This window comes from Castor canadensis, chromosome 17, assembly GCF_047511655.1.
Source record: "Castor canadensis chromosome 17, mCasCan1.hap1v2, whole genome shotgun sequence".
Classification (NCBI taxonomy): domain Eukaryota; kingdom Metazoa; phylum Chordata; class Mammalia; order Rodentia; family Castoridae; genus Castor; species Castor canadensis.
In genome coordinates this window covers 22,780,712-22,804,594 of record NC_133402.1, presented here as the reverse complement: position 1 = coordinate 22,804,594, position 23,883 = coordinate 22,780,712, and the positions used below count along the sequence as shown (strand labels likewise).

Sequence of the window (23,883 nt, the reverse complement as noted above, 5' to 3'; positions counted from 1 at the left end):
CTTGCTTTGTCCCCTAAGATATGATCAGTTTTGGAGGAGGTTCCATGGGCTGTTGAGAAGAATGTATATTGTACAGAAATTGGATGAAAATTCTGTAGACATCAGTTGGGTCCATTTGATGTATGGTATGATTTAGATCTAGGATTTCTTTATTGATTTTTTTGTTTGGATGACCTATCTATTGGTGGGGGGGGTATTAAAGTCTCCTACTACCACTGTATTTGTGTCTATATATGTTTTTAGGTCCTTCAGAGTATGTTTGATGAAATTGGATGCATTGACATTGGTTGCATATAGATTGATAATTGTTATTTCCTTTTGATGTATTTCATCTTTTATTAGTCTGGAGTGTCCTTCTTTATCTCATTTGATCAATGTAAATTTGAAGTCTACTTTGTCCGAGATAAGTATTGCTACTCCTGACTGTTTTCGGGGGCCATTGGCTTGGTAAATCTTCTTCCAGCCTTTCACCCTAAGCTAGTGCTTGTTTCTGTTAATAGGATGGGTCTCCTGTAAGCAACAGATTGTTGGATCTTCCTTTTTAATCCAGTTTGCCAAACAGTGTCTTTTGATGGGGGAGTTAAGTTGTTAACATTCAGTGTTACTGTTGATAGGTATGTGGTGATTCCTGTCATTTAGTAGTTTTTCTTGTTTAAGTGTTTCATTTTGTGCAGCTGAATCAATGCTACACTCTACTCTCTTGTCTTTTCTTTTCCTGTGGTTAGGTACTTCTTGTCGTATGGTTTTATTTGCTTTCATTTTCTGTGTGCAGAATTCCTTGAACAATCTTTTGTAGTGGTGGTTTGGTGGCCATACATTGTTTTAGTTTCTGCTTATCATGGAAAACTTTTATTGCTCCATCTATTTTGAATGGTAGTTTTACTGGGTACGGTATCCTAGGGTTGAAGTTACTTTCATTCAGTGCCCGGAATACCTCATCTCATGATCTTCTTGCTTTTAAGGTTTCTGTTGAGAAATCTGCTGTGATTTTGATGGGTTTACCTTTGTATGGTATTTTTTTTTCTCTCTTACAGCCTTCAATATTCTTTCTCTAGTGTCTGTGCTTGTTGTTTTAATGATAATGTGTCGTAGGGTAGTTCTATTTTGTTCAAATCTGTTTGGTGTCCCGGAAGCTTCGTGTACCTGAATGGGCATAGTGTTCTCTAGATTTGGGAAATTTTCTTTTATTATTTTATTGAATATGTTATGAATCCTTTTTGCTTTCACCTCTTCTCCTTCTTCAATGCCGATGATTCTCAGGTTTGGTCTTTTGATGGAGTTGGTGAGTTCTTGCATATTCCTTTCATAGGTCTTCAGTTGTTTGACTAATAGCTCTTCAAGTTTTTCCTTTAATTTCTATTTCATCTTCGAGTTCTGAGGTTCTGTCTTCTGCTTGTTCTAGTCTGCTGGAGTGGCCTTCCATTGTGTTTTGTGTTTCTGCTTCATTCTTTTTTCTGAGGTTTTCCATATCATGCATCACTTCCTCTTTATTATTGTTAATTTGCATCTTTAATTCATTTATATTTCTATTTATAATGTTCTCTGTTTCACTTTGGTGTTACTTAGGGCTCCTATGAGTTCATTTATTTCTTTCTGTGTCTTCTTGTATTCTTTATTTTTGGTGTCTTGAAATTTCTTGAGTGTCTCATATGTTTTGGTTGACCATATCTAGTAACATCTCCATGAAATTCTCTGTGATTACCTGCAAGATTTCTTTTTTCAGAATGTTCCTTTGGGCTTCATTTGGTTTCTTGGTATAGTTTATCTTTGTTTTGTCGGAGTCTGGAACTGGGTATCAGTTTTCTTCATCTCACTCTGAATCCTGTATTAAATTATTTTGAGGGGAGAATGGTTTACATCCCTTTTTTGTCTTCCCATAACTCCACTTTTTACTGTGTAACTATATTCTTGATAGGCTATTGGTGGTTTCAGTCACCTGTTTTCTTTCCCTTGGTTTAATTTTGCTTTGTTGGTTTGTTGGGTTTTTAGGTTAGTGTATGTATGTTATTCTGTCCCTGGTCTATGTGTAATTTAATATTAGCCAAGTCACAATAGTAAAACTAAATACACACACACAAAAAAAAAAAACAAAGGAAAAAAAAACCCAAAGAAATCAACATGGAGAGATGGGCAAACACACACAAACAAATTAACAAGAAACAGAACAAACAAACAAACACACAAAAAAATTCCAGGTTCAGGAACAATAGAATTTCATTCTTAGTAGTTCTGGTGTTACTCCTTCAGCATCCAGTTCTAATGTTGGTATTTAAGCAGAGGCACTGTCTTAGTCTCTCCAGGTGGTTGGGGAGTCTCACCAGCTTTTCTTCTTTCAGTGGCAGAACTAATACAGATACCTTAAAGCGACAGAGGTCAACACGAGAAGGGGATCAGGAACCAGTGTAAAGATTAGTTAGAGATGGATCAACTTGGATTGTAATACATTTGTACATAGAAGCAATGCTAGGAATCTCTCTGTATAGCTATCCTTAACTCAACTAGCAAAAATGCTTTGTCTTTCTTATTATGCTTATGCTTTCTCTTCAACAAAATTAGAGATAAGGGCAGAGCAGGTTCTGCCTGGAAGCGAGGGGGTAGTGGGGAGAGGATGTGGGCGGGGGGCTGGGGAAGAAATGACCCAAAGAATGTATGCACATGTGAATAAATGAATTTTTAAAAAATAAAAATAAATGCACTCCAGGATGCAATTCCAGGAGTTGGGCTTCAGTGCTTTCAGACTCTGCCCAGCAGTTCACCTTCTTGTTTGGGGGGAGGAGGCTGTGGAGATTATATAATTTGGAAGGCTTTGGCTCTGGGCGTTCCAACATGCCTGGCAGCAAACACATGCTGGGTTCTAGTTCCTGGAGGTGGGCCTCCGTGCTTTTAGACCCTACCCAGAAGTTCGTCTCCCTATGTGAGGGAGGAGGCTGTGGATAGTATATGATTTACAGGATATGGGCTCAGGGACCTCAGAGCCATCTAACAGCATACAGGAGACATAACAGGAGACAACCCCTGGAGGCTCAGTGCTTTATTTTTGCTGCAACCCTCAGGAATTACAGTATGACAGAATTACAATGTGATCCAAAAATTCCACTTTTAAATATATACCCAGGAGAATTGGCAGCAAGGACTTGAACAGACACTTGTATACCAATTGTCCAAACCACATTATTCACAGTACCCAAATGATGGAAACAACTCCAATGTCCACTAATAGATAAATGTGTAAATAGCATATGGTATATCCATGTAAGCAATAATGTTCAACCTTCAAAAGGAATGAAATCCTTGATGCATGCTGAAATATGAAAGTTGTTAGAAAGAAGTATGCTAAATGAAATAAACCAGACACAGAGGTGTATTCTGTGTATATAGAACATGCAAATTTATAAATAGACAAAAAGAAATGAAATTAAGAGGAACATTGGAGTGGGAAGTTACTTTTTAATAGGTACAGAGTTTCAGTTTGGGATAGTGAAAAAGTTCTGGATATAGATGATGAGAGTTGCACAACTGTAAATGTAATTAATGGCTTTTGAATTATACATTTACAATGGCTTACGATGATAAAGTTTATGTTAAATTTTCCACCACAGTAAAAACATTTTGGTGGTACTGGAAATTTAAAACTCAGGGCTTCACATATACTAGGCAAGTGCTCTACCACTGAGTTACATGCCCAGCAATAACAAAAATAATTTTAAGAAAATAATAGGGAATAATACAATTTAGAATATTAAATTGTATGAAATGGGAAAATGGAAGGAGTCACATTTCCTTTAAAATTCCATTTATTGGAAAATGATTTTTAACAAAGAATATAAGATTTACATCTCCTTCCAGGTTTGAAGTTTTGTTTTCTGAATTGGAAATGAAACAGAAAGAGCTGGGCATTGCCAACTTTGGAGCTTCAATCACTACCATGGAAGAAGTCTTTCTTAAGTGAGTAATAAAGACTTTTTAAAAATAAGATTTCCAGGCTAGCAAAGTGTTCAAGTGCCTGCCTAGTAAGCATGAGGCCCTGAGTTTAAACCCCAATAACATAAAAAAAAATTTTTTCTATCTGTAAAATCCTTCCCCAATTTAAGAGCAAAACTATTTGCAGTTAAAAGTAATCACAGTATTACTGAGTTTTCAAGTATGTTACTTTATGTTTATGTATTTATGTAGTTTCAGCTGAGAAATATGTAAAGATTTTGAACTTGGGCTTTGATGCATATGTCCTTATGGATAGAAGGTTTAGAGTTAGTCAAGGAAAAAATAAAGAAGAAACTATCTCTTTTTATGAAAAGCTCTATTCTAGTTGAATTACATATTAGGGATGACTTTAAAATTTTGACTAACCATATTTCTATAATTTGATTAATTTGTATGTGGTATGTCTTATGAATTCTATAAAAGCTCAAAATTACAGTGCCCAGGGAGTCTAGGCTGCCACTAAGCAAGGTCAGCTGGTTTAACAGTCAAAAGGATTTACAAAATGTCCTTTTCTGGTAAGTTTATGACAGAAGCATGACCAAACTTCCTTCTCTTGGGGCCAGGGTTCTGATAAATGTCTCAAAACAGACGAGGTAATTTATTCACACAATTAAGTTTACAGCAGGATTATATATAAATTAAAAAGATGAATTCTTTAATTTATAATAAATATAATTTATGTTATGGCTTGAATATGTCCCCCAAAGTTCATGTATTGAAAATTTACTGCAGTTGTGAGGAATGGGTTCATTATTGCAAGAGTGGCTTTTTTATAAAGCCCTTTTAGCTTCTGCCATGGTATGACAGCAAAAAGGCCCTCACCTGATCCTGGTCCCTCAATCTTGGACTTTTCAGCCTTCAGAACATAAGAAATAAATATCTGTTCATTATAAATTAGCCAGTCTCAGATAGTACCATAAGCTAGACTAAGACAATTTTTGATTTAGAAAAATGGCCTCTTGGTCATCCAATTAATTGTTCTCTTTCTCTGTAAGCAAGCTCCATAGGAAGATAAATTATAATGAGAAAGTTATTTTGTGAACATAGCTAGAAAAGGCTCTGTAAAGGCAGGGACTTCTCTTTTTTGTTCACTGATTATGCTTGGTGCTTCACACAATGCCTGTCATATATTGAGTACTCATAACCAATTCTCTGATTAATAAATGGATGAATGAATATTATTTAAAGTCATTACTTCCAAGTAGAAGCTTTACCTGCAACTGGGAATATGTAGTTTAAAACCTTGGAACATAACATGAAATACATAATTCCATGCCTTCTTTGCTTTTGCTGTTTCTAATGAGAAATATGCTATTCTGGTGGATTTTCCTTTATATGTGTCTTGGTACTTCCCTTGAAGCTTTCAATGTTCTTCCCTTGTTTTTATACTTAATGTTTTAACTACAGTATGACATGGGGAGATTCCATTCTGGTCTTCTCTGTTTGGAGTCCTAAAAGCGTCCTGTACTTGAATGGCCATCTGATCTCTAGATTTGTGAAGTTTTCTGACATTATTTTTATTAAGTATGTTTCTTATGTCTTTAGCTTTCACCAATTCTTCTTTTCTAAGTGCATCATTTATACTTTTATGTTTTTAAATGTGTCCCAGAGGACTTGCATGTTCCATTCATACTTCTTCATTCTTTTTTCTTTACCTTAACCTGGTTTTTCTGTTATATCTGCTTTGTCTTCAAGTCCTGACATCTGTTTTCCATTTGATATAGTCTATTGTACAGACTTTTGATTAAGTTTTTATTTGACTTACAGAGATTTTCATTTCCAGAAGTTCAATCTGATTTTCTTTTCAAAATTTCTATATCTTTATTGAATTTCCCTAAAATTTCCATATGATTTGAATTCATTTAACTATTTAAATTCTTCTTGAATTCATTGAGGTGTTTATACATTCATCTTTCTTTTCTTTCTTTTTTATATTTTTGTTTTTTTAATTTATTTTTTCTTGCTCTTTTTTTTTAATTTTTATTTAATTCATATGTGCATACAATGTTTGGGTCATTACTCCCCCCTTCCCCGTCCCCTCCCTTACCCTCCCCCCATTCCCCCCCTAACCCCCCATTACCACTTGCTACCCGGCAGAAACCATTCTGACTTTATCTCTAATTTTCTTGAAAACAGAGTATAAGCAATAAAAGGGAGGACCAAGGGTTTTTGCTAGTTGAGATAAGGATAGCTATACAGGGAGTTGACTCGCATTGATTTCCTGTACATGTATGTTACCTTCTAAGTTAACTAACCTTTTCTTCTAAGAGAACTAACCTTTTCTCTAGTTCCTGGTCCCCTTCTCCTATTGGCCTCAGTTGCTTTAAAGTATGTGTTTTAGTTTCTCTGCGCTGAGGGCAACAAATGCTATCTAGTTTTTTGGGTGTCTTACCTATCCTCATACCTCCCTTGTGTGCTCTAACTTTATCATGTGCTCAAAGTCCAGTCCCCTTGTTGTGTTTGCCCTTGATCTAATGTCTGCATATGAGGGAGAACATATGATTTTTGGTCTTTTGGGCCAGGATAACCTCACTCAGAATGATGTTCTCCAATTCGATCTACTTACCAGCGAATGATAACACTTCATTCTTCTTCATGGCTGCATAAAATTCCACTGTGTATAAATACCACATTTTCTTAATCCATTCATCAGTGCTGGGGCATCTTGGCTGTTTCCATAACTTGGCTATTGTGAATACTGCTGCAATAAACATGGGTGTGCAGGTGCCTCTGGAGTAACCTGTGTCACATTCTTTGGGGTATATCCCCAAGAGTGGTATTGCTGGATCATATGGTTGGTCAAAGTTTAGCTTTTTAAGTAGCCTCCAAATTTTTTTCCAGAGTGATTGTACTAGTTTACATTCCCACCAACAGTGTATGAGGGTTCCTTTTTCCCCACATCCTTGCCAACACCTGTTGTTAGTGTTGTTGCTTATGATGGCTATTCTAACAGGGGTGAGGTGGAATCTTAGTGTGGCTTTAATTTGCATTTCCATTATTGCTAGAGATGGTGAACATTTTATCATGTGTTTTTTGGCAATTTGAATTTCTTCTTTTGAGAAAGTTCTGTTTAGTTCACTTGCCCATTTCCTTATTGGGTCATTAGTTTTGGGAGAATTTAGTTTTTTAAGTTCCCTATATATTCTGGTTATCAGTCCTTTGTCTGATGTGTAGCTGGTGAATATTTTCTCCCACTCTATGGGTGTTCTCTTCAGTTTAGAGACCATTTCTTTTGTTGAGCAGAAGCTTTTTAGTTTTACAAAGTCCCATATATCTATGTTATCTCTTAGTTGATGAGCTGCTGGGGTTCCATTGAAAAAGTTCTTGCCTACACCTATTAATTCCAGAGTATTTCCTACTCTTTCCTGTATCAACTTTAGAGTTTGTGGTCTGATATTAAGATCCTTGATCCATTTTGAGTTAATATTGGTATAGGGCGATATATATGGATCTAGTTTCAGTTTTTTGCTGACTGCTAACCAGTTTTCCCAGCAGTTTCTGTTGAAGAGGCTGCTATTTCTCCATCATATATTTTTAGCTCCTTTGTCAAAGACAAGTTGTTTATAGTTGTGTGGCTTCATATCTGGGTCCTCTATTCTGTTCCACTGGTCTTCATGTCTGTTTTTGTGCCAGTACCAAGCTGTTTTTATTGTTATTGCTTTGTAATATAGTTTGAAGTTGGGTATCGTGATACATCCAGCGTTGTTCTTTTGACTGAGTATTGCCTTTACTATTCGTGGCCTCTTGTGTTTCCATATAAATTTAATGGTAGATTTTTCAATCTCTTTAATGAATGTCATTGGAATTTTGATGGGAATTGCATTAAACATGTAGATTACTTTTGGGAGTATCGACATTTTTACTATGTTGATTCTACCAATCCATGAGTATGGGCAATCTCTCCACTTTCTATACTCTTCCCCAGTCTCTTTCTTCAGAATTTTATAGTTTTCCTTGTAGAGGTCAGTCACATCTTTTGTTAGATTTACACCTAGGTATTTGATATTTTTTGAAGCTATTGTAAATGGAATTGTTTTCATATATTAGTGTATAAAAATGCTAATGATTTTTCTATGTTGATTTTATATCCTGCTACCTTGCTATAGCTATTGATGGTGTCTAGGAGCTTTTGAGTAGTTTTTTTGGGTCTTTAAGGTATAGGATCATGTCATCTGCAAATAGGGATATTTTGACAGTTTCTTTACCTATTTGTATTCCTTTTATTCCTTCTTCTTGCCTAATTGCTCTGGCTAGGAATTCCAGTACTGTGTTGAATAGGAGTGGAGATAGTGGGCATCCTTGTCTAGTTCCTGATTTTAGAGGGAATGGTTTCAGTTTTTCTCTGTTGAGTATAATGCTGGCTGTAGGTTTGTCATATATAGCTTTTATAATATTGAGGTACTTTCCTTCTATTCCTAGTTTTCTTAGAGCTTTGATCATGAAATGGTGTTGGATCTTATCAAAGGCTTTTTCTGCATCTATTGAGATGATTTTTTGTCTTTGCTTCTGTTAATGTGGTTTATTACGTTTATTGATTTTCGTATGTTGAACCACCCCTGCATTCCTGGGATGAAACCTACATGGTCATGGTGAATGGTCTTTTTAGATCTAGGATTTCTTTATTGACTTTTTCTTTGGATGACTTATCTATTGATGATAATGCAGTGTTAAAGTCTCCCACAACCACTGTGTTGGCGTTTATATATGCTTTTAGGTCCTTCAGGGTATGTTTGATGAAAGTGGGTGCGTTGTCATTGGGTGCATATACATTGATAGTTGTTATTTCCTTTTAGTTTATTTCCCCTTTTATTAGTATGGAATGTCCTTCTTTACCTCGTTTGATCAATGTAGGTTTGAAGTCTACTTTGTCCGAGATAAGTATTACTACTCCTGCCTGTTTTCGGGGGCGATTGGCTTGGTAAATCTTCTTCCAGCCTTTCATCCTAAGCCTATGCTAATTTCTGTCGGTGAGATGGGTCTCCTGTAAGCAACAAATTGTTGGATCTTCCTTTTTAATACATTTCATCAAGCGGTGCCTTTTGATGGGTGAATTAAATCCGTTAACATTAAGTGTTAGTACTGATAGGTATGTGGTGATTCCTGTCATTTAGTTGTCTTAGTTGTTTGAAGGTTTGATTTTGTGTACCTAAGTTGAGGTTACTCTCTACTGTCTTGCTTTTTCTTTTCCTGTAGTTTGGTGCTGCAGAATCCCTTGAAGAATCTTTTGTAGTGGTGGCTTTGTGGTCACATATTGTTTTAGTTTCTGCTTATCATGGAAGACTTTTATTGCTCCATCTATTTTGAATGATAGTTTTGCTGGGTAGAGTATGCTGGGATTGAAGTTATTTTCATTCAGTGCCCGGAAGATCTCACCCCACGCTCTTCTTGCTTTTAATGTTTCTTTTGAGAAGTTTGCTGTGGTTTACCTTTGTATGTTATTTGTTACAGCCTTCAATATTCTTTCCCTAGTTTCTGAACTTGTTGTTTTAATCATGATATGCTGCAGAGTAGGTCTATTTTGATCTGGTCTGTTTGGTGTTCTGGAGGCTTCTTGCTTCTGTATCGGAATAGATTTCTCTAGATGTGGGAAATTTTCTGTTATTATTTTGTTGAATATATTATGCATTCCCTTTGCTTGCACCTCTTCTCCTTCTTCAATGCCCATGATTCTCAAGTTTGGTATTTTGATGGAGTCAGTGAGTTCTTGCATTTTCTTTTCACAGGTCTTGAGTTGTTTAATTAATAGTTCTTCAGTTTTTCCTTTAATTACCATTTCATCTTTGAGTTCTGAGATTCTGTCTTCTGTTTGTTCTATTCTGCTGGATTGGCCTTCCATTTTGTTTTGCAATTCTGTTTCATTCTTTTTTCTGAGGTTTTCCATATCCTGAGTCCCTTCCTCTTTAATATTGTCTGGTTTTGTCCTGAGTTCATTTATCCACTTATTCATCGTGTTCTTTGTTTCACTTTGGTGTTTATACAGTGCTTCTATGGTTTCTTTTATTTCTTCTTGTGCTTTTTCAAATTCTGTATTTTTGTTGCCTTGGAATTTCTTCAGTGTCTCCTGTACATTTTGGTTGACCATATCCAGTATCATCTCTATAAAATTCTCATTGAGTACCTGTAGTATTTCTTCTTTTAGATTGTTCTTTTGGGCTTCATTGGGTTCTTTGGCATAGTTTATCTTCATTTTGTTGGAGTCTGGATCTGAGTATCTGTTTTCTTCATTCCCCTCTGGTTCCTGTACTATTTTTTGATATGGGGAAACTGGTTTCCCTGTTTTTTCTGTCTTCCCGTCATTGCTCTTGGTGTTTTTATTGTCCCTGTACTGTGTGCAATTAAGTATTTTCTAGCTTGTAATAATAACAATGGTGATATTTAGAATGGAAGGGAGAGAGGAGATGGAAAGCAAAGAAGTTAAAGAAAAAGGGAAAAACAAATAAACAAGTAGAAAAAAGAAAACAAACAACAAAAAAGTTTCAAAGATATAAACAGGGAGAGATAGTGTACTAATCAACAGTAAGCTAAAAAGGCATTAGAGAGACAGAGAGAGGACTGAAAATAAAAAATAAATAAATGAAAAAAGAAAAAGATTTATATGTATATATATATATATACATATATAATACATTTATATATATATTTTTTTATATATTTATATATACATAAAATCTCCAAGTTCAAATGCAATAAAGTTTCAGTCGTAATAATTTTGGTGTTAATCCCTCAGCCTCCAATCCTGGAGATGGTGTCTGAGAAATAGTTCTATCGTCTCATCAAAGGGGAACCAAAACTAAAACAAAACAGCACAAAAGAAAACAAAACACCACAAAGTGTCCCAAGTTCAAATGCAATACAGTTTCAGTAAGTTTTTCAGCATGCAGGTGTAGTTCGGTTATTGTCTCATCAAATGGAGAGAGAGAAAAAAAACAGAGTCTGGAGACAGTTCTGTGAATGGCTATCTGAGGCTGTGGCTCACCTGCCCGATGCTGTCAGCATGCTGTTGTTGGAGGCTTAATTTATGCAGAACTGAGGAGTGAGCTTAACACTCACCTAGCCCCTCAGGCTTTATTTACTCAGAGTTCTCCTGGACTCTATGCCACTGCTACAAGCTTTTCCCTTTCCAAGCACACTGGGGAAGGTGACATTGCACCAGCTTTCTCAGGCCTGCCTGTTAATTTACAGCTCATGTGGGAAGTGGTCTTCCCCCGTCTCCTGTGGAGTTTTCCTCCCACCGCCACTTTCATAAGCTTTCCCGCTCCTGATTGCTGGGCATGTGCCACTACTTCTGCCTTCTCCAGCTGGCTTGTGAGTCATTTCTCCTTCCTCATCCTTCAGTGCTCAGGGCATCCCACCCTCTTTGCTATGTGTCTTTTTTGTTGTTATTGCTTATTATTCATTTTCTCTTTTTTTCCCTGGGTAGGGGTTGGTCTGTCCAGGGGGCTGTGCTGATTTGGCCCAGGGTTGACTGAGGGAGTACCTCATGCCGCTTAGCTCACCTTGTGGTCCGCGTCTTCCCAAGCCATCTGGGCACTAGCATATGGCCGCGGCACGGAACCCTCCTGGTTTCTCCATTTAACATGAAGTGGAGATGCTATGCTCAGGCTGGAGGTGTGGAGGAGTCAAAGTTTTGCCTCTTCTGGGTGGTTTTTCCTGTAAGGTGTATCTCCAGTTTCTCTCCAAGATTTTACTTTAGGAGGCACGCTTTCTGCTTCCTCCCTCTAGCTGCCATCTTGGAATTCCCTCGAAGATATTGTAAATGGAATTATTTTCATATATTCTTTCTCAGTTTGTTCATTATTAGTGTATAGAAATGCTAATGATTTTTCTATGTTGATTTTATATCCTGCTACCTTGCTATAGCTATTGATGTGTCTAGGACCTTTTGAGTAGAGTTTTTTGGGTCTTTAATGTATAGGATCATATTGTTTGCAAATAGGGATATTTTGACAGTTTCTTTACCTATTTGTGTTCCTTTTATTCCTTCTTCTTGCCTAATTGCTCTAGCTAGGAATTCCAGTACTATGTTGAATAGGAGTGAAGATAGTGGGCATCTTTGTCTAGTTCCTGATTTTAAGGGAATGGTTTCAGTTTTTCTGAATTAAGTATAATGCTGGCTGTAGGTTTCCCTGTTTTTTCTGTCTTCCTATCATTGCCCTTGGTATTGTTATTGTCCCTGTACTGTGTGCAATTAAGTATTTTCTAGCTTGTAATAATAACAATGGTGATATTTAGAATGGAAGGGTGAGAGGAGAGGGAAAGCAAAGAAGGTAAAGAAAAAGGGAAAAACGAATAAACAATTTAAAAAAACAAAGAAAAAAGTGTCAAAGATATAAACAGGGAGAGATAGTGTACTAATCAACAGTAAGCTAAACAGACATTTGAGAAACAGAGAGAGGATTGAAATAAAAATCTCCAAGTTCAAATGCAATAAAGTTTCAGTCTTAATAATTTTGGTGTTAGTCCCTCAGCCTCCAATCCTGGAGATGGTGTCTCAGAAGTAGTTCTGTCCTTGTCTCATCAAAGGGGAAAAAAAACCAAAAAAACAAAAACACCACAAAGTGTCCCAAGGTGAAATGCAATACAGTTTCAGTAAGTTTGTCAGCATGCAGGTGTAGTTCGGTTGTTGTCTCATCAAAGGAAGAGAGAAAAAAAAAAAGAGTCTGGAGACAGCTTTGTGAATGGGTATCTGATGTTGCGGTTCCACTGCCCGCTGCTGTCAGCCTGCTGTTGCTGGAGGCTTTATTTGTGCAGATCTCAGGAGTGAGTTTAACAGTCACCTAGCCCCATGGGCTTTGTTTACTTAGAGTTCTGCTGGGCGTGACCACCACTGTTACAAGCTTTCTCCTTTCCAAGCACACTGAGGGTGGTGGCTGTACACCAGCCTTCTCCAGCCAGTGTGTTTATTTACAGTTCACGTGGGAAGTGGCCCTTCCCCCCTCTCCTGTGGAGTTTTCCTCCTACCATCACTTTTACAAGCTTTCCCGCTCCTGATTGCTGGGTGGGTGCTGGCACTCCTGCCTTCTCCAGCCATCTTGTTTATTTACAGTTCACGTGGAAAATGGCCCTTCCCCCCTCCAGTGGAGTTTTCCTCACACCACTTCTTTTACAAGCTTTTCCACTCCTGGTTGCTGGGTGGGTGCCACTACTCCTGCTTTCTCTGGCTAGCTTGTTTATTTACAGTTCCATGAAGGATTTCCCCTCCCTCCCCTTCAGCGCTCAGGGTACCCTACCCTCTTTGCTATGTGTCTTTTTTGTTGTTGTTTATTCAGGTTTTTTTCTTTTATCCCTGGGTGGAGGTCGTTCTGTCCAGGGGGCTATGCTGATCTGGCCCAGGATTGTCTGTGGGAGTACTGCATGCCACTTAGCTCACCTTGTGATCTGCGTCTTCCCAAGCGGTCTGGGAGCTGGCATCTGGTGGTGCGAGAGCCCTCCTGGTTTCTCCGTTTAATTTCGAGTAGGGATGCTATGCGTGGTTAGGGGTGTGGAGGAGTCAAAGTTTTGCCTCTTCTCAGTGGTTTTTCCTGTAAGGTGTATCTCCAGTGTCTCTCCATGATTTTATTTTAGGAAGCATGCTTTCTGCTTCATCCCTCTAGTCACCATCTTGGAATCTCCTGGCCATCTTTATTTTCATTGATATTCATTCTTATCATTCTTTTGAGTTCAGTATTTGTGATTTCATCACTTTGCTATCATTCACATTTTTATTGTGTGATTGTTAACTTTTTGAGGTGGTATGTCTTGTTTTTCATATTTCTTGTGTTACTGCACTGAGATTTGTTCATCGAAAGTCAAGTCATTAGTTGGACATTTTAACTATCTGTCTTTCAATTGTATTATTCTCTATGTTCTGGTGGTCCAGGTAGTGACAGTGTTGGTGTGCCATTTCTCATCACTGGCCTGATAGTAAAACTCAGCAATAACAAATTCACCAATTCAAAACCTAACCATATATTTACATAGATTAAAATCAAATTGGTAACATCATCTACACAACTAATATTTTTATATATGAAAGGGTTAGAAAAGTATTTTGTGTAGAATTTTAAATTTATGTAGTAAAAATAAATGGGGTGAGAAAAAGAAGAAGGAAGATGGGGGAAATGGTAATGAAATTGCAGGCTGAAGGTAAAGAAAATAATACTGTGCGGGAATATTGTGAAGACAAATGCTATAGTCAGGGATTGCAAAGGGATATAAAAATTAAGACTAATAAAAGGAAGGAAGAATGAACTACAAATAGGAAAATTTGGAAAAGAAAAATAGAAAAAAATAAGCCAGTATTTATTCCTTGTTGAGAAGAGTGTGCTTGCTAGACTGTCTGAGCAGTGGGTGTTCTACTCCAATATCTGGTTCTCAGCATTCTGACTGTCTTTTCCCTGTTGTGTTTACTCATGTATCCCCTCTGGGTCCTGGATTGCTGGGGATTGCTCTCTGGATGCAGCCTTGATCCATGGTCACTTAAGGCTCTGGACCAGTGGCAGTGGTTGGAATGAGGTGGTGCAGGTCTTGAGGAGTAGCAGCAATTCCAGGGGTTGAGCTGATCTGGTGTGCTGCTCTAATTTGATGTATATTTTGCAGTGTGATGGGTGAATAGCTCTTATTACTTGTGTATACACATACACTGCTATGTTGGGCAGTGTGTTTAGGGATATAGCCAACAGGTGAGCTCACTCCTGTGCCTGCCATTTGTCCTGGGCAGGAAACCCAGTGTCTTCCACTGGAGCACTGTACTATGGCAAGATATGGGGGAGCTCTGATCATCCTACCTTGTAGAGAGTCACATGGACCACTGTATCGATGTATGATTGAATTGTGTATCTAGGGATGTAGCGAGTTAGAAGAAACTCTATTGGGGGTTCTCACTCCTGCACCTGCCCTTTGCCCTGGATGGGGCACTGGTTTCCACTGGCTGGGTGAGGCTTGATGGCCAACACTTATCCCTCCGGGCAGTTTTGTTTCCAGAGTGTTTTGTGCAGGTGACTCTTACCAAAAGCAAACAAACAAACAAAAAGGCTGAGCCATAATGGTGTAGGGATGGAGTGGATCTGTTCACAGTTTTGCAGGGCAATTCTGGGCTCCACCCCAGTAAAGTATTCTGTTTGTTTCTTTTATAGATCTAAAATTCAATATTTTTTTCTCCAGCCACTATCTTTCCCTGGTGCCCTCCCCTGGCTTACTAAGTTTCCTTTCTTTCCTTGCAGCCATGTACCTGAGCTTTTATTTCTGGTTCATGGAGGCACACGAATGTAGTAGCTGTCTGCAAACCACCAACTCTGTTAGCATTACTTTTTTACAATCTGTTTTGTTGTGTATTTCATCTTCATGTCATTTCTAATACATGAAGGTATTGTATTGAGACTTTTAAAGAGTTTTGATATGTGTTGTGCATTTTTTCAAATTTGACTCTATGAAAGCACATTATCACAACATCAACTTTGTATATAAGTATTATGCATGTTGGCAAAAATGTTGAAATTTCTTCATCCATTCAAAGAGGGATATCCTTTCTGTATATCTGCATTTGTGAGAGATAAAATTTCTTGAGGTCTCTGCTTGTTGGGTGATGGCATATGCAGTTCCAAACTCTCACAGATTTTTATCAATTTCATCAAAAGACTTAGGTTGTCCATAACAGTATTTCAGGTAGCTGCAGTTTTAAAGCTGGGTGCACACAATTAACAACCATAGTGCTAACGTATTTATACTTCTTTTCTCTTTTACTATTTCCTTATGAATGTGTGAGTCTACTCATGACTGTTACATTCATGCAAATGTCATTGGTATCCCTGAGTGGTTATTCTTCCACAAATATGTGTTATTACTGCCTATTTTATTGTGTAAAGTAGCCTGTGAAAAGTTCTGTTGAATTTTTATGTGGTTCTCAAATAAGTCTCCTTTTAAAAGGTAAAAAAACATTTTTTAGGAAATTTTAAAAATTCCTTTTTCCAGAATTGTATTTTTTCTTTTCAGCCATGAAAAAAGTGAAATCCTGTCATTTGTGGCAACCTGAGTAAACCTGGAAGACATTGTGTTAAGTGAAATAAGCCAGGCACAGAAAGACAAATGCTACATGATTCTTCTCATTGTGTAATCTTAATAAGTTGATCTCATAGATGTTGAGTGTGACTGTTGGTTACATGATGCTTGGAAAAGTAAGGGGGACTGAATGGGGAGAGGCTAGTCAATAGGTACCAAGTGACAGTGGAATATGTTCTGGTGTTTCAGTGCACAGTAGACAAATTATAATGTTTATGTGTATTTCAAAATAACTAGGAGAAAATTCTGAATGTTCTCTTCATAGCAAAATGATAAATGTTTAAAGTGATAGACATGTTAATTACCCTGATTTGATCATGACACTGTGTATCAAAATACTAGTGTTATACCCTACCAATATACACAATTATTATTTTGCCAATCAAAATAAAACCAATATTTGGTTAAGTTGAAGCATTAGCCTCGTTTGGGAAAGTTCCTGGATAGATGTTAAATGGTGTTTTTTGATTGTCCTAGAATATGACTGTTTACACTGAGTTGGATTTTGGTTTGCTTAGGTAGGAGCCAAAGGAACTGGCTCTTTTTTAGCCTTACAGCCAACCAATTTGTGAAAATATAATTGGTCAGTTTCTCATTTTTGAGAGATTAAACAAAACTCAGGCATAAGCATGCCATTCTTTGTCTCCATCATGTCTAGTTCATCTTGCTCACCATCATGGAGCTCATAAGTCAATATGAGTTCATTGAAGAAATTTTCATTTTGTTCATTAGCTTTTTGTTGCTTTAACAAATACCTGCTATAATTAGGTAGAATATGACATGAAGAGGTTCTATTTTGATCTTGTCTATTTGGAGTCCTAAAGGCCTCTTGTGCCTGGATGACCATCTCTTTCTCAAGATTTCAGAAGTTTTCTGTTACTGCTTTGTTGAATGTTTCTGGTGACTTTAGCTTACACCTCTTCTCTTCAATGCCCATGATTCATATGTTTGGTCTTTTAATGAAGTCCCAGAGTTCTTGCATATTCTATTTGTATTTCTTCTTTCATTTCTTTATCTCATTTTTCTACTACATTTACTTTATCTTCAAGCCCTGAAATTCTGTCTTCCATTTGATTGTCTTCTGGAGAGGCTTTCAACTGAATTTTTTATTTAACTTAAGGATCTTTTTATTTCCAGAGCTTCAGTTGAATTTTTTCAGGTTGTCTAATTCTTTACTGAATTCCTCTCTTATGTCTGTCACTATTTCCTTATTTCATTTTGCTATTAATTTGCATTTTCCTTGAGTCCATTCTGCTATTTGTATCTTCTTTGAGTTCATTTAATTCATTTACTGTTCATTCATATTGTTTGATTTTATTGAGGTGTTTATGCATCTCTTCTTTCATCTCATTAATTGTTCTTATCATTCTTTTGAGGTCAAAAATTAAGATATTGTCCCTTCACTATATCCTTGACTGTTGACTTTTTCAGATGATGTGTTCCTTTGCTTTTTCATATTTCATGTGCTTATCTGTAGTCAGTTCATTGGTTTGAGGTTGTAGCCCCTAAAGTCTTTCCCTTAGATTATTCTCTATGTTCTTCAGGACTGCTTAGCAGCAGGGTTGATGTACTATTACTGAGTTAGTGCCCTAACTCAGTAATAGTACATTCACCAATACCAAATCAGATATTTACATGAAATAAGATACCATTGGCAACATTATCTATACAACCAATCACATTACATATGAATGGGATTTGCACTCTTATATGGTATAGTAAAGTACTCTTTGGTACAGAAAATAAACTTGTTTGAATAGGTTGTAAAAATAAGGGGGGGGTGAGGGAAGAAATAAGAAATAAGAAAGATGGGGGAGAAGGTGAGTGAAATATGAGGACTGCAGGTAATCAAAACCACCAGTGTGCAGAAATACAATTCCACTGTTGTGGAGAAGGATACTATTATCAAGGATTGCAAAAGGATAGAAACATCAGTAATAATAAAAGGAGCTGGAATAAAATACAAGTAGAGTAGTTCATAAACTGTTCTAGAGGTAGGAAAAGTGAAAAGGAAATGTGAAAAATGTAAGAAGAAAAAAGATAAATTAAAAATATTTTAATTTTTAAAAGTCAGTATTTCTTCCTTTTTGAGAAGACTGAATGTCTACTGAGCTCTAGCAGTACAATGCATGCTCCCCTCCGGTCTCTGGACCTCAGGTTTCTGTCTGCAGTTCTCCTATTGTATTTACTCATGTGTCCCTCAAAGGCCCTGGATTGACCAGGTATAGACTGGGAGGAAGGCTCTGGATTAGGGAAGTGGTGAGATAAAATGGGACAGTTCCAGGCATGTGGGGCAATAGTTCAGAATGGATGGTGGTATCCCCAAGCACAGCTGATCAGTCAGGAAGCACTCTGCTGCTCTCAAAGCCCGTGCTTTGTCCTACTAAGGGACTCCAGTGGCTGCTCTGGCTTGTCCACAATGAGCTTTTTCCCCCTTTTCTATCTAGGTATCCAGTTTAATGTTTCATTTGGAGAGGGAACATGAAAAGCTCCTTTCACTTGTGTATATACATACATTGCTGGGTTGGGCAGTGGGTTAAAGGCTCTAGCTAGTTGGCCTTTATGCTTTGATGTTAAGTTCTAACCTGCTAGCCTGCTGGATTCCATGCCTTTCTTTTGGATAGAGACCCTGGACTGATCTGCTTCACTCCACCTCTGCCAGTCCAGAGCCATGTGTTGGTGCCTTTAATCAGCCTGCTTAGCCGAAAGTTTTCTTGGAGATCAGATTATTTCTGTCCACATGCTAGACTTGGCTGGGTGGTAGTCCACAGTGGTAACACTGATTATAGTCAAGTTCATGCAGCTTCACTCCCATCACCATTCCCAGTCTCAGTGTGGGGTCCTTTAATCAACCCACATAGCCAAAAGTTTTCCCAAGGTTGTCAGATGTATTTTCATCTACCCATAGGGCCAGCCTATGCAACAGCCCTAGGAATAAATCTGTTCATTTCCGTGCTGGCCTTTTTACCCCAAGTGGTGGGATGCAGATGATAGTTGGCATCTGTAGTCCAGGTAAGGCTTGTTGACCTGCTTTCAGCCTTCCATGCAGTTTTGTTCACAGGGCAGCCCATGCACATGCCTCTTGCTGGAGGCAATTAAAATAGGAAGAAAAAAAAAAAACAGGCTGAGAGAGGCACCAGATAGAGCAGTTCTATGCTGGTGGTGGATTTGCTTTTTAGGGGTTTAGTTAGAGATCAGTATTTCTTGATTTTTCTAGCTATTGTCTGTCCTTATACTTGTGTGCTGTTTTAGCTTACATCTCTCCTTGCAGCCACATTGCCTGAGGTTTTATTTCTGGCTTAAGGAGACATGAGAAAATGGTGCCTGTCAGCAATCCACCATCTCGGAAAATCAAAGGAGAAACTTTTTAGTTATATGCTTACATTTAAAAAGACTGCTAGCCATACACAGTGGCTTACATCTATAATCCTTGCTACTCAGGAGGCAGAAACCAGGAGGATCTTGGTTTGAGGTCAGCTGTTTCAATCAATAAAAGCTGGATGTGTTGATGAAGACTTGTCATCCCAAATTAATAGGAAGTGTAAATAGGAGGATCATGATCAAGTCTGACCCATATGTATAAAGCAAGATCCTACCTCAAAAATAACCAGAGGGAAAAAAGGCTCAAGTGATAGGAGCACCTTCCTAATAAGCACAAGGCCTTGAGTTTAACCCCCAGTACTGCAAATAAATAAATAGTAAAGAAAATCTCAAATCAACAATAGATAACCTCAGAGATCAATGAAAAAGAGAATAGAAAAACAATAGAGAAAAATCAATGAAACTCAAAGTTTGTGCTTTAAAGAGGCTGAAAAAATTGACAAATCTTTAGCTAAGAGAAAATCTGAACTTACTAAAATCAAAAATGAAATTACACATATTACTGCAAATTCTACAAATATAAAAATGATTATGAGAATATTAAGAATAATTGTATTCCAACAAATCAGATAACTTAGATGAAAAAGACTAATCCCTAGAATCATAAAACCAATGAAGACTAAATCATGAAGACTCAAAAAACTAGGAATAAAAGAAAAATACCCCAACATAATAAAAGCCATATATGAAAAACCCATAGTAATCATGGTGAAAGGTTGAAAGACATTTTGAAAATCCATAACAAGCATGCCCATTTTCACCACTTCTATTTAATATGGCACTAGGATATGTTCTTGTATGTAAAAATCCTAATGATTCCACCAAAAAAAACTGTTCATACTAATTAATGAATTTGGCAATGTAGCAAGATATAACTCAACAACAGAATAAGCTGCATTTCTACATACTAGCAACAAACATTTTGAAAAGAAGTTATGTAAGGGATGTATTTTTAGTGTCTTTATGTTCTTTATTTATGTCTCATGCTGTGTTCAAGAAAATAAGAATGATCTTCTTAGAAAAGAATAAAAGGTTAATGCCACTGGGCACCAGTGGCCGAAGTCTATAATCCTAGCTACTTGGGAGGCTGAGATTGGGATGATTGCTGTTCAAGGCTAGCTAGGCAAACAGTTCAAGAAACCTTCATCTCCAAAATAACCAGAGCAAAGTGGGCTGGAGTTGTAGAGCACCTGCTTTGCAAGTGTGAAGCCCTGAGTACAAACCCCATTCCCACCACACACACACACACACACACACACACACACACACACACACACACACACAAAGATATGATAGGAAGATATGCCTATGATAGGAAGAGTTTGGGTGCCTCAAATCATATACTAATCCCTCATTAGTGGAAAATATATGCAAATATTCATAACATTAGAGAAAAAAAAACTTGACCAAAATATATACTCTAAATTGTATCAGTATTGAATTGGTAAGTGATTAGTATTTTTCCATTTATTTTTTGTAATATATGGTTGATTTTGCCAAGAAAAGAGAAATTGTGTTTTAGATCATAGAAGTGGAGAGCTACCATGGCAAGAAAATAAAAATTCAGAGGATATAATTTATTTCTGCTCTTAGCAACATTGGCCACTTCCTCCAAAACGGGTAATCTGAAGCAATATTGGCTATATAAGGAAACTAAAATACAAACTTGAATCTATAACTCACAAGCTAATACAAAGAAAATTTTAATAATAACACTTGGTAATTCCAAAGCAAGGTTAAGAAAAAGGAGGGAGGAACAAAGAAAAGGGTGGAATGAGGGGGGTAAGAAAAAGAGAGAGACAGAGAGAGAGATCATAGAAGAGCATGAATAGAAAATAAATAGTAAGATGTAATATTTATACCCAAATATATCATAATCACATTAGTCCTTTAGTCATGTTCCACATAAGTGTTTCAGTCAACATACTGCATATACTCTAGTGGCTATACCATATAACCTTGGTGTGTAGTAGAATCTACCATCTAGATTTGCACAGGCACATTCTATAATGTTCACACACTAACAATATCACCTAACAAGGGCTTTTTCAAAATATATAACTATCGTTAAGTATTGTGTAAATTGACTCTATAAAATTCAAATGGCAGTTTTAAGAGTGTATACATGGGGCTGGGGACATGGTTCAAGTGGTAGAATACTACCTAGCAAGCACAAGGCCCTGAGGTCAACTCCCAGCACCACCAAAAAAATGTGTATATGCATGTTTCTGAAAAATATTTTATCAGGGTTAACACAAGATACTAGAGATATTTTTACTTTTTGCTATTTATATTTTCTAAACTTTTCCTAATGAAATTTATTAACAATGATTTATGTAATATATATATGAAAACATGATAGAGAAAAATATTTAATAATTATATTTTAAAGCTTAATAGTCCTCAATCTTTTTGTTATCAAACAAGAAACATGATGCAGGGGCACAAATCAAATTCATGATACATGATTTTAAAGGATTTACTTGTTATTAATGTTCTATTCCAAACAAATACTAGCAGGAGGATATTGAAAGGACTTTTATAGCTCTGTGGTTTAGAAAAAAACAGTACACCATTTCAAATAATATTTATCCTGCCAAGTGTTTTACCATTTCTATTAGTGGAATTAATCTTTTCTATCTCTTTATATTCTGCAATATCATTTTTCTTCTATTATTCTACTTAGCATTTCTCTCCTCAGATTATAATTACTTGTTTATATCTCTACATTCATCTCAAGTATGGACACACAAAGACCCAGCTTCAGACATAGGCAATGTGGAGAAAGACAAGAACTTTTTGTGTGTGTGGTGTCACTGGGGTTTGAACTCAGGACCTTATGCTAGGCTGGTGCTCTACCACTTAAGCCATGCCCCAGTCCATAAGAACTATTTTTTTTTAAAACCTACTATCCAATGTCCTTATTTTATAAAATAAGAAACTATTCACTTCCAAAATATACTCTTTTTACTAAAGATGACTCATTTAACTTAAGTTCAGCATAATGAAACACACAATGTATTGTAATAATTGTTTTTTTCATATTGCCTCAGAGTGCATCAGTTCTCTGGTGGGTTTATTAGGAACTACCTTTATTATACTGCTTTTGGACAATGTTCCAATTCATGAGAAAGACCAAGGAGTCTGCTAGGTTTGGAACCTTGTTCAATATTCTTGAAATAAAGTTGGATTGAGGCTGTGATTAAAATGAAATGCTTTGTGCTCTTTTCATGTATGTGTGTGTGTGTGTATATAGAGTTAATAAGCTGGCATCTTCCCAAAGGAATAGTCTGGCTATCCAGCATCATTGCTTGAAGGGCCAAAACATAGCACAAGACAAGGAGCAGAATATGAATATGCCCAAAAATAATGAGAGACCAAGTTTCTCCAGTTTGAATGAAGTTGCTACCATTAAATTTAATACTGGGGTAAGAATATCACTAAGAAGGTAAACCCTACCATGTTGGTTTGGATATATTCATGTTGTCTAATATTTAAACTTAAAAGATGTTTGGAGGTTAGGTACCTAAATATGGACCAGTCTGTACTACTGTTTTAGGAAGGCTCAGACAGAGAGATGGGGCACCAAAACTTTCAGGAAGAAAGTTTATTAAATAGGCCAGCAGCAACTCAGTGGAATCGCATCCAAAGACTGAGCCCCAAGAACAAAGGGAGCTTTTCCTTATATGCCATTTAGAGTGGGTTACAGAAATGGGGGTACAGCTTGCCCCATAGATGGTCACATACTATTCCATTAGCCATTTTAACCTCTGGGGCTAGGTGACCCCTTCTCTGGTCTTGCCCCAGCACACTGAGCAGGTGGTATGGTTGTGTGTGCATGACCCAGCAACTGTGTCTGAACAAGAATAATAAGTATGGAAAACCAGAGTTTTGGTAATTGTTCCCACTTGGGTAGTGCACATACATGAGTCACAGTCCAAGGTCTGGGGATCCCCAGGTAGAGAGCTGACCAAGATTATCAAGAAGAAAACACAGAAGGGACTCATGCTCAAAGGTGAGATGGGCAACTCCTCAAGCTTCCACTGTGCGTAGACTAGTCAGCTTCCGGAGTGACTAGAGAAGGTCTGATGTCTGGTAGTTCATGGTCTCCATTTGTCTCCTGGGAAGCAGGGTCCTGCTGGGGAAGGGTGCTGGCATTCCAGAGGGTGATATTGCACTGTGAGGCTGGTTCAAGGATGCACTCCCACCTGAGGGAAGCTGGCTTCACTTAGCTGCAGTGGATCCAGGGAACAATCTCTGCTACCTTAACTGTGGTGGGGGTGGATAAAATAACAACGGAAGGGCCCCCTCAGTGGGGCTTTAGCAGGTGAATATTCCATTCCTTTACCCAGACAACATCCCTGGTTTATAAGTGTGTGTGTGGAAGTTGACAGGCTAACGTGGAGTCTCTCTCATTGATTTTTGAGAGTCAACCCCAGGGCCTACATCTGCTATCTCAAGATGAGGCCACCTGTTTCCTTAAGG

At 37.4% G+C, this 23,883-nt stretch overlaps 1 protein-coding gene across 1 annotated transcript in view; it reads left to right on the top strand.

Annotated features, from left to right (window-relative positions):
* Positions 1-23,883, top strand: part of LOC109675442 (phospholipid-transporting ATPase ABCA3-like) — a 147,176-nt gene that overhangs the window by 63,860 nt on the left and 59,433 nt on the right. Inside the window, exons 9-10 of the mRNA XM_074059960.1 lie at positions 3,847-3,945; positions 22,655-22,826. Of these exons, the coding sequence (XP_073916061.1) occupies positions 3,847-3,945; positions 22,655-22,826 (271 nt within the window). The remainder of the gene's footprint in view (positions 1-3,846; positions 3,946-22,654; positions 22,827-23,883) is intronic.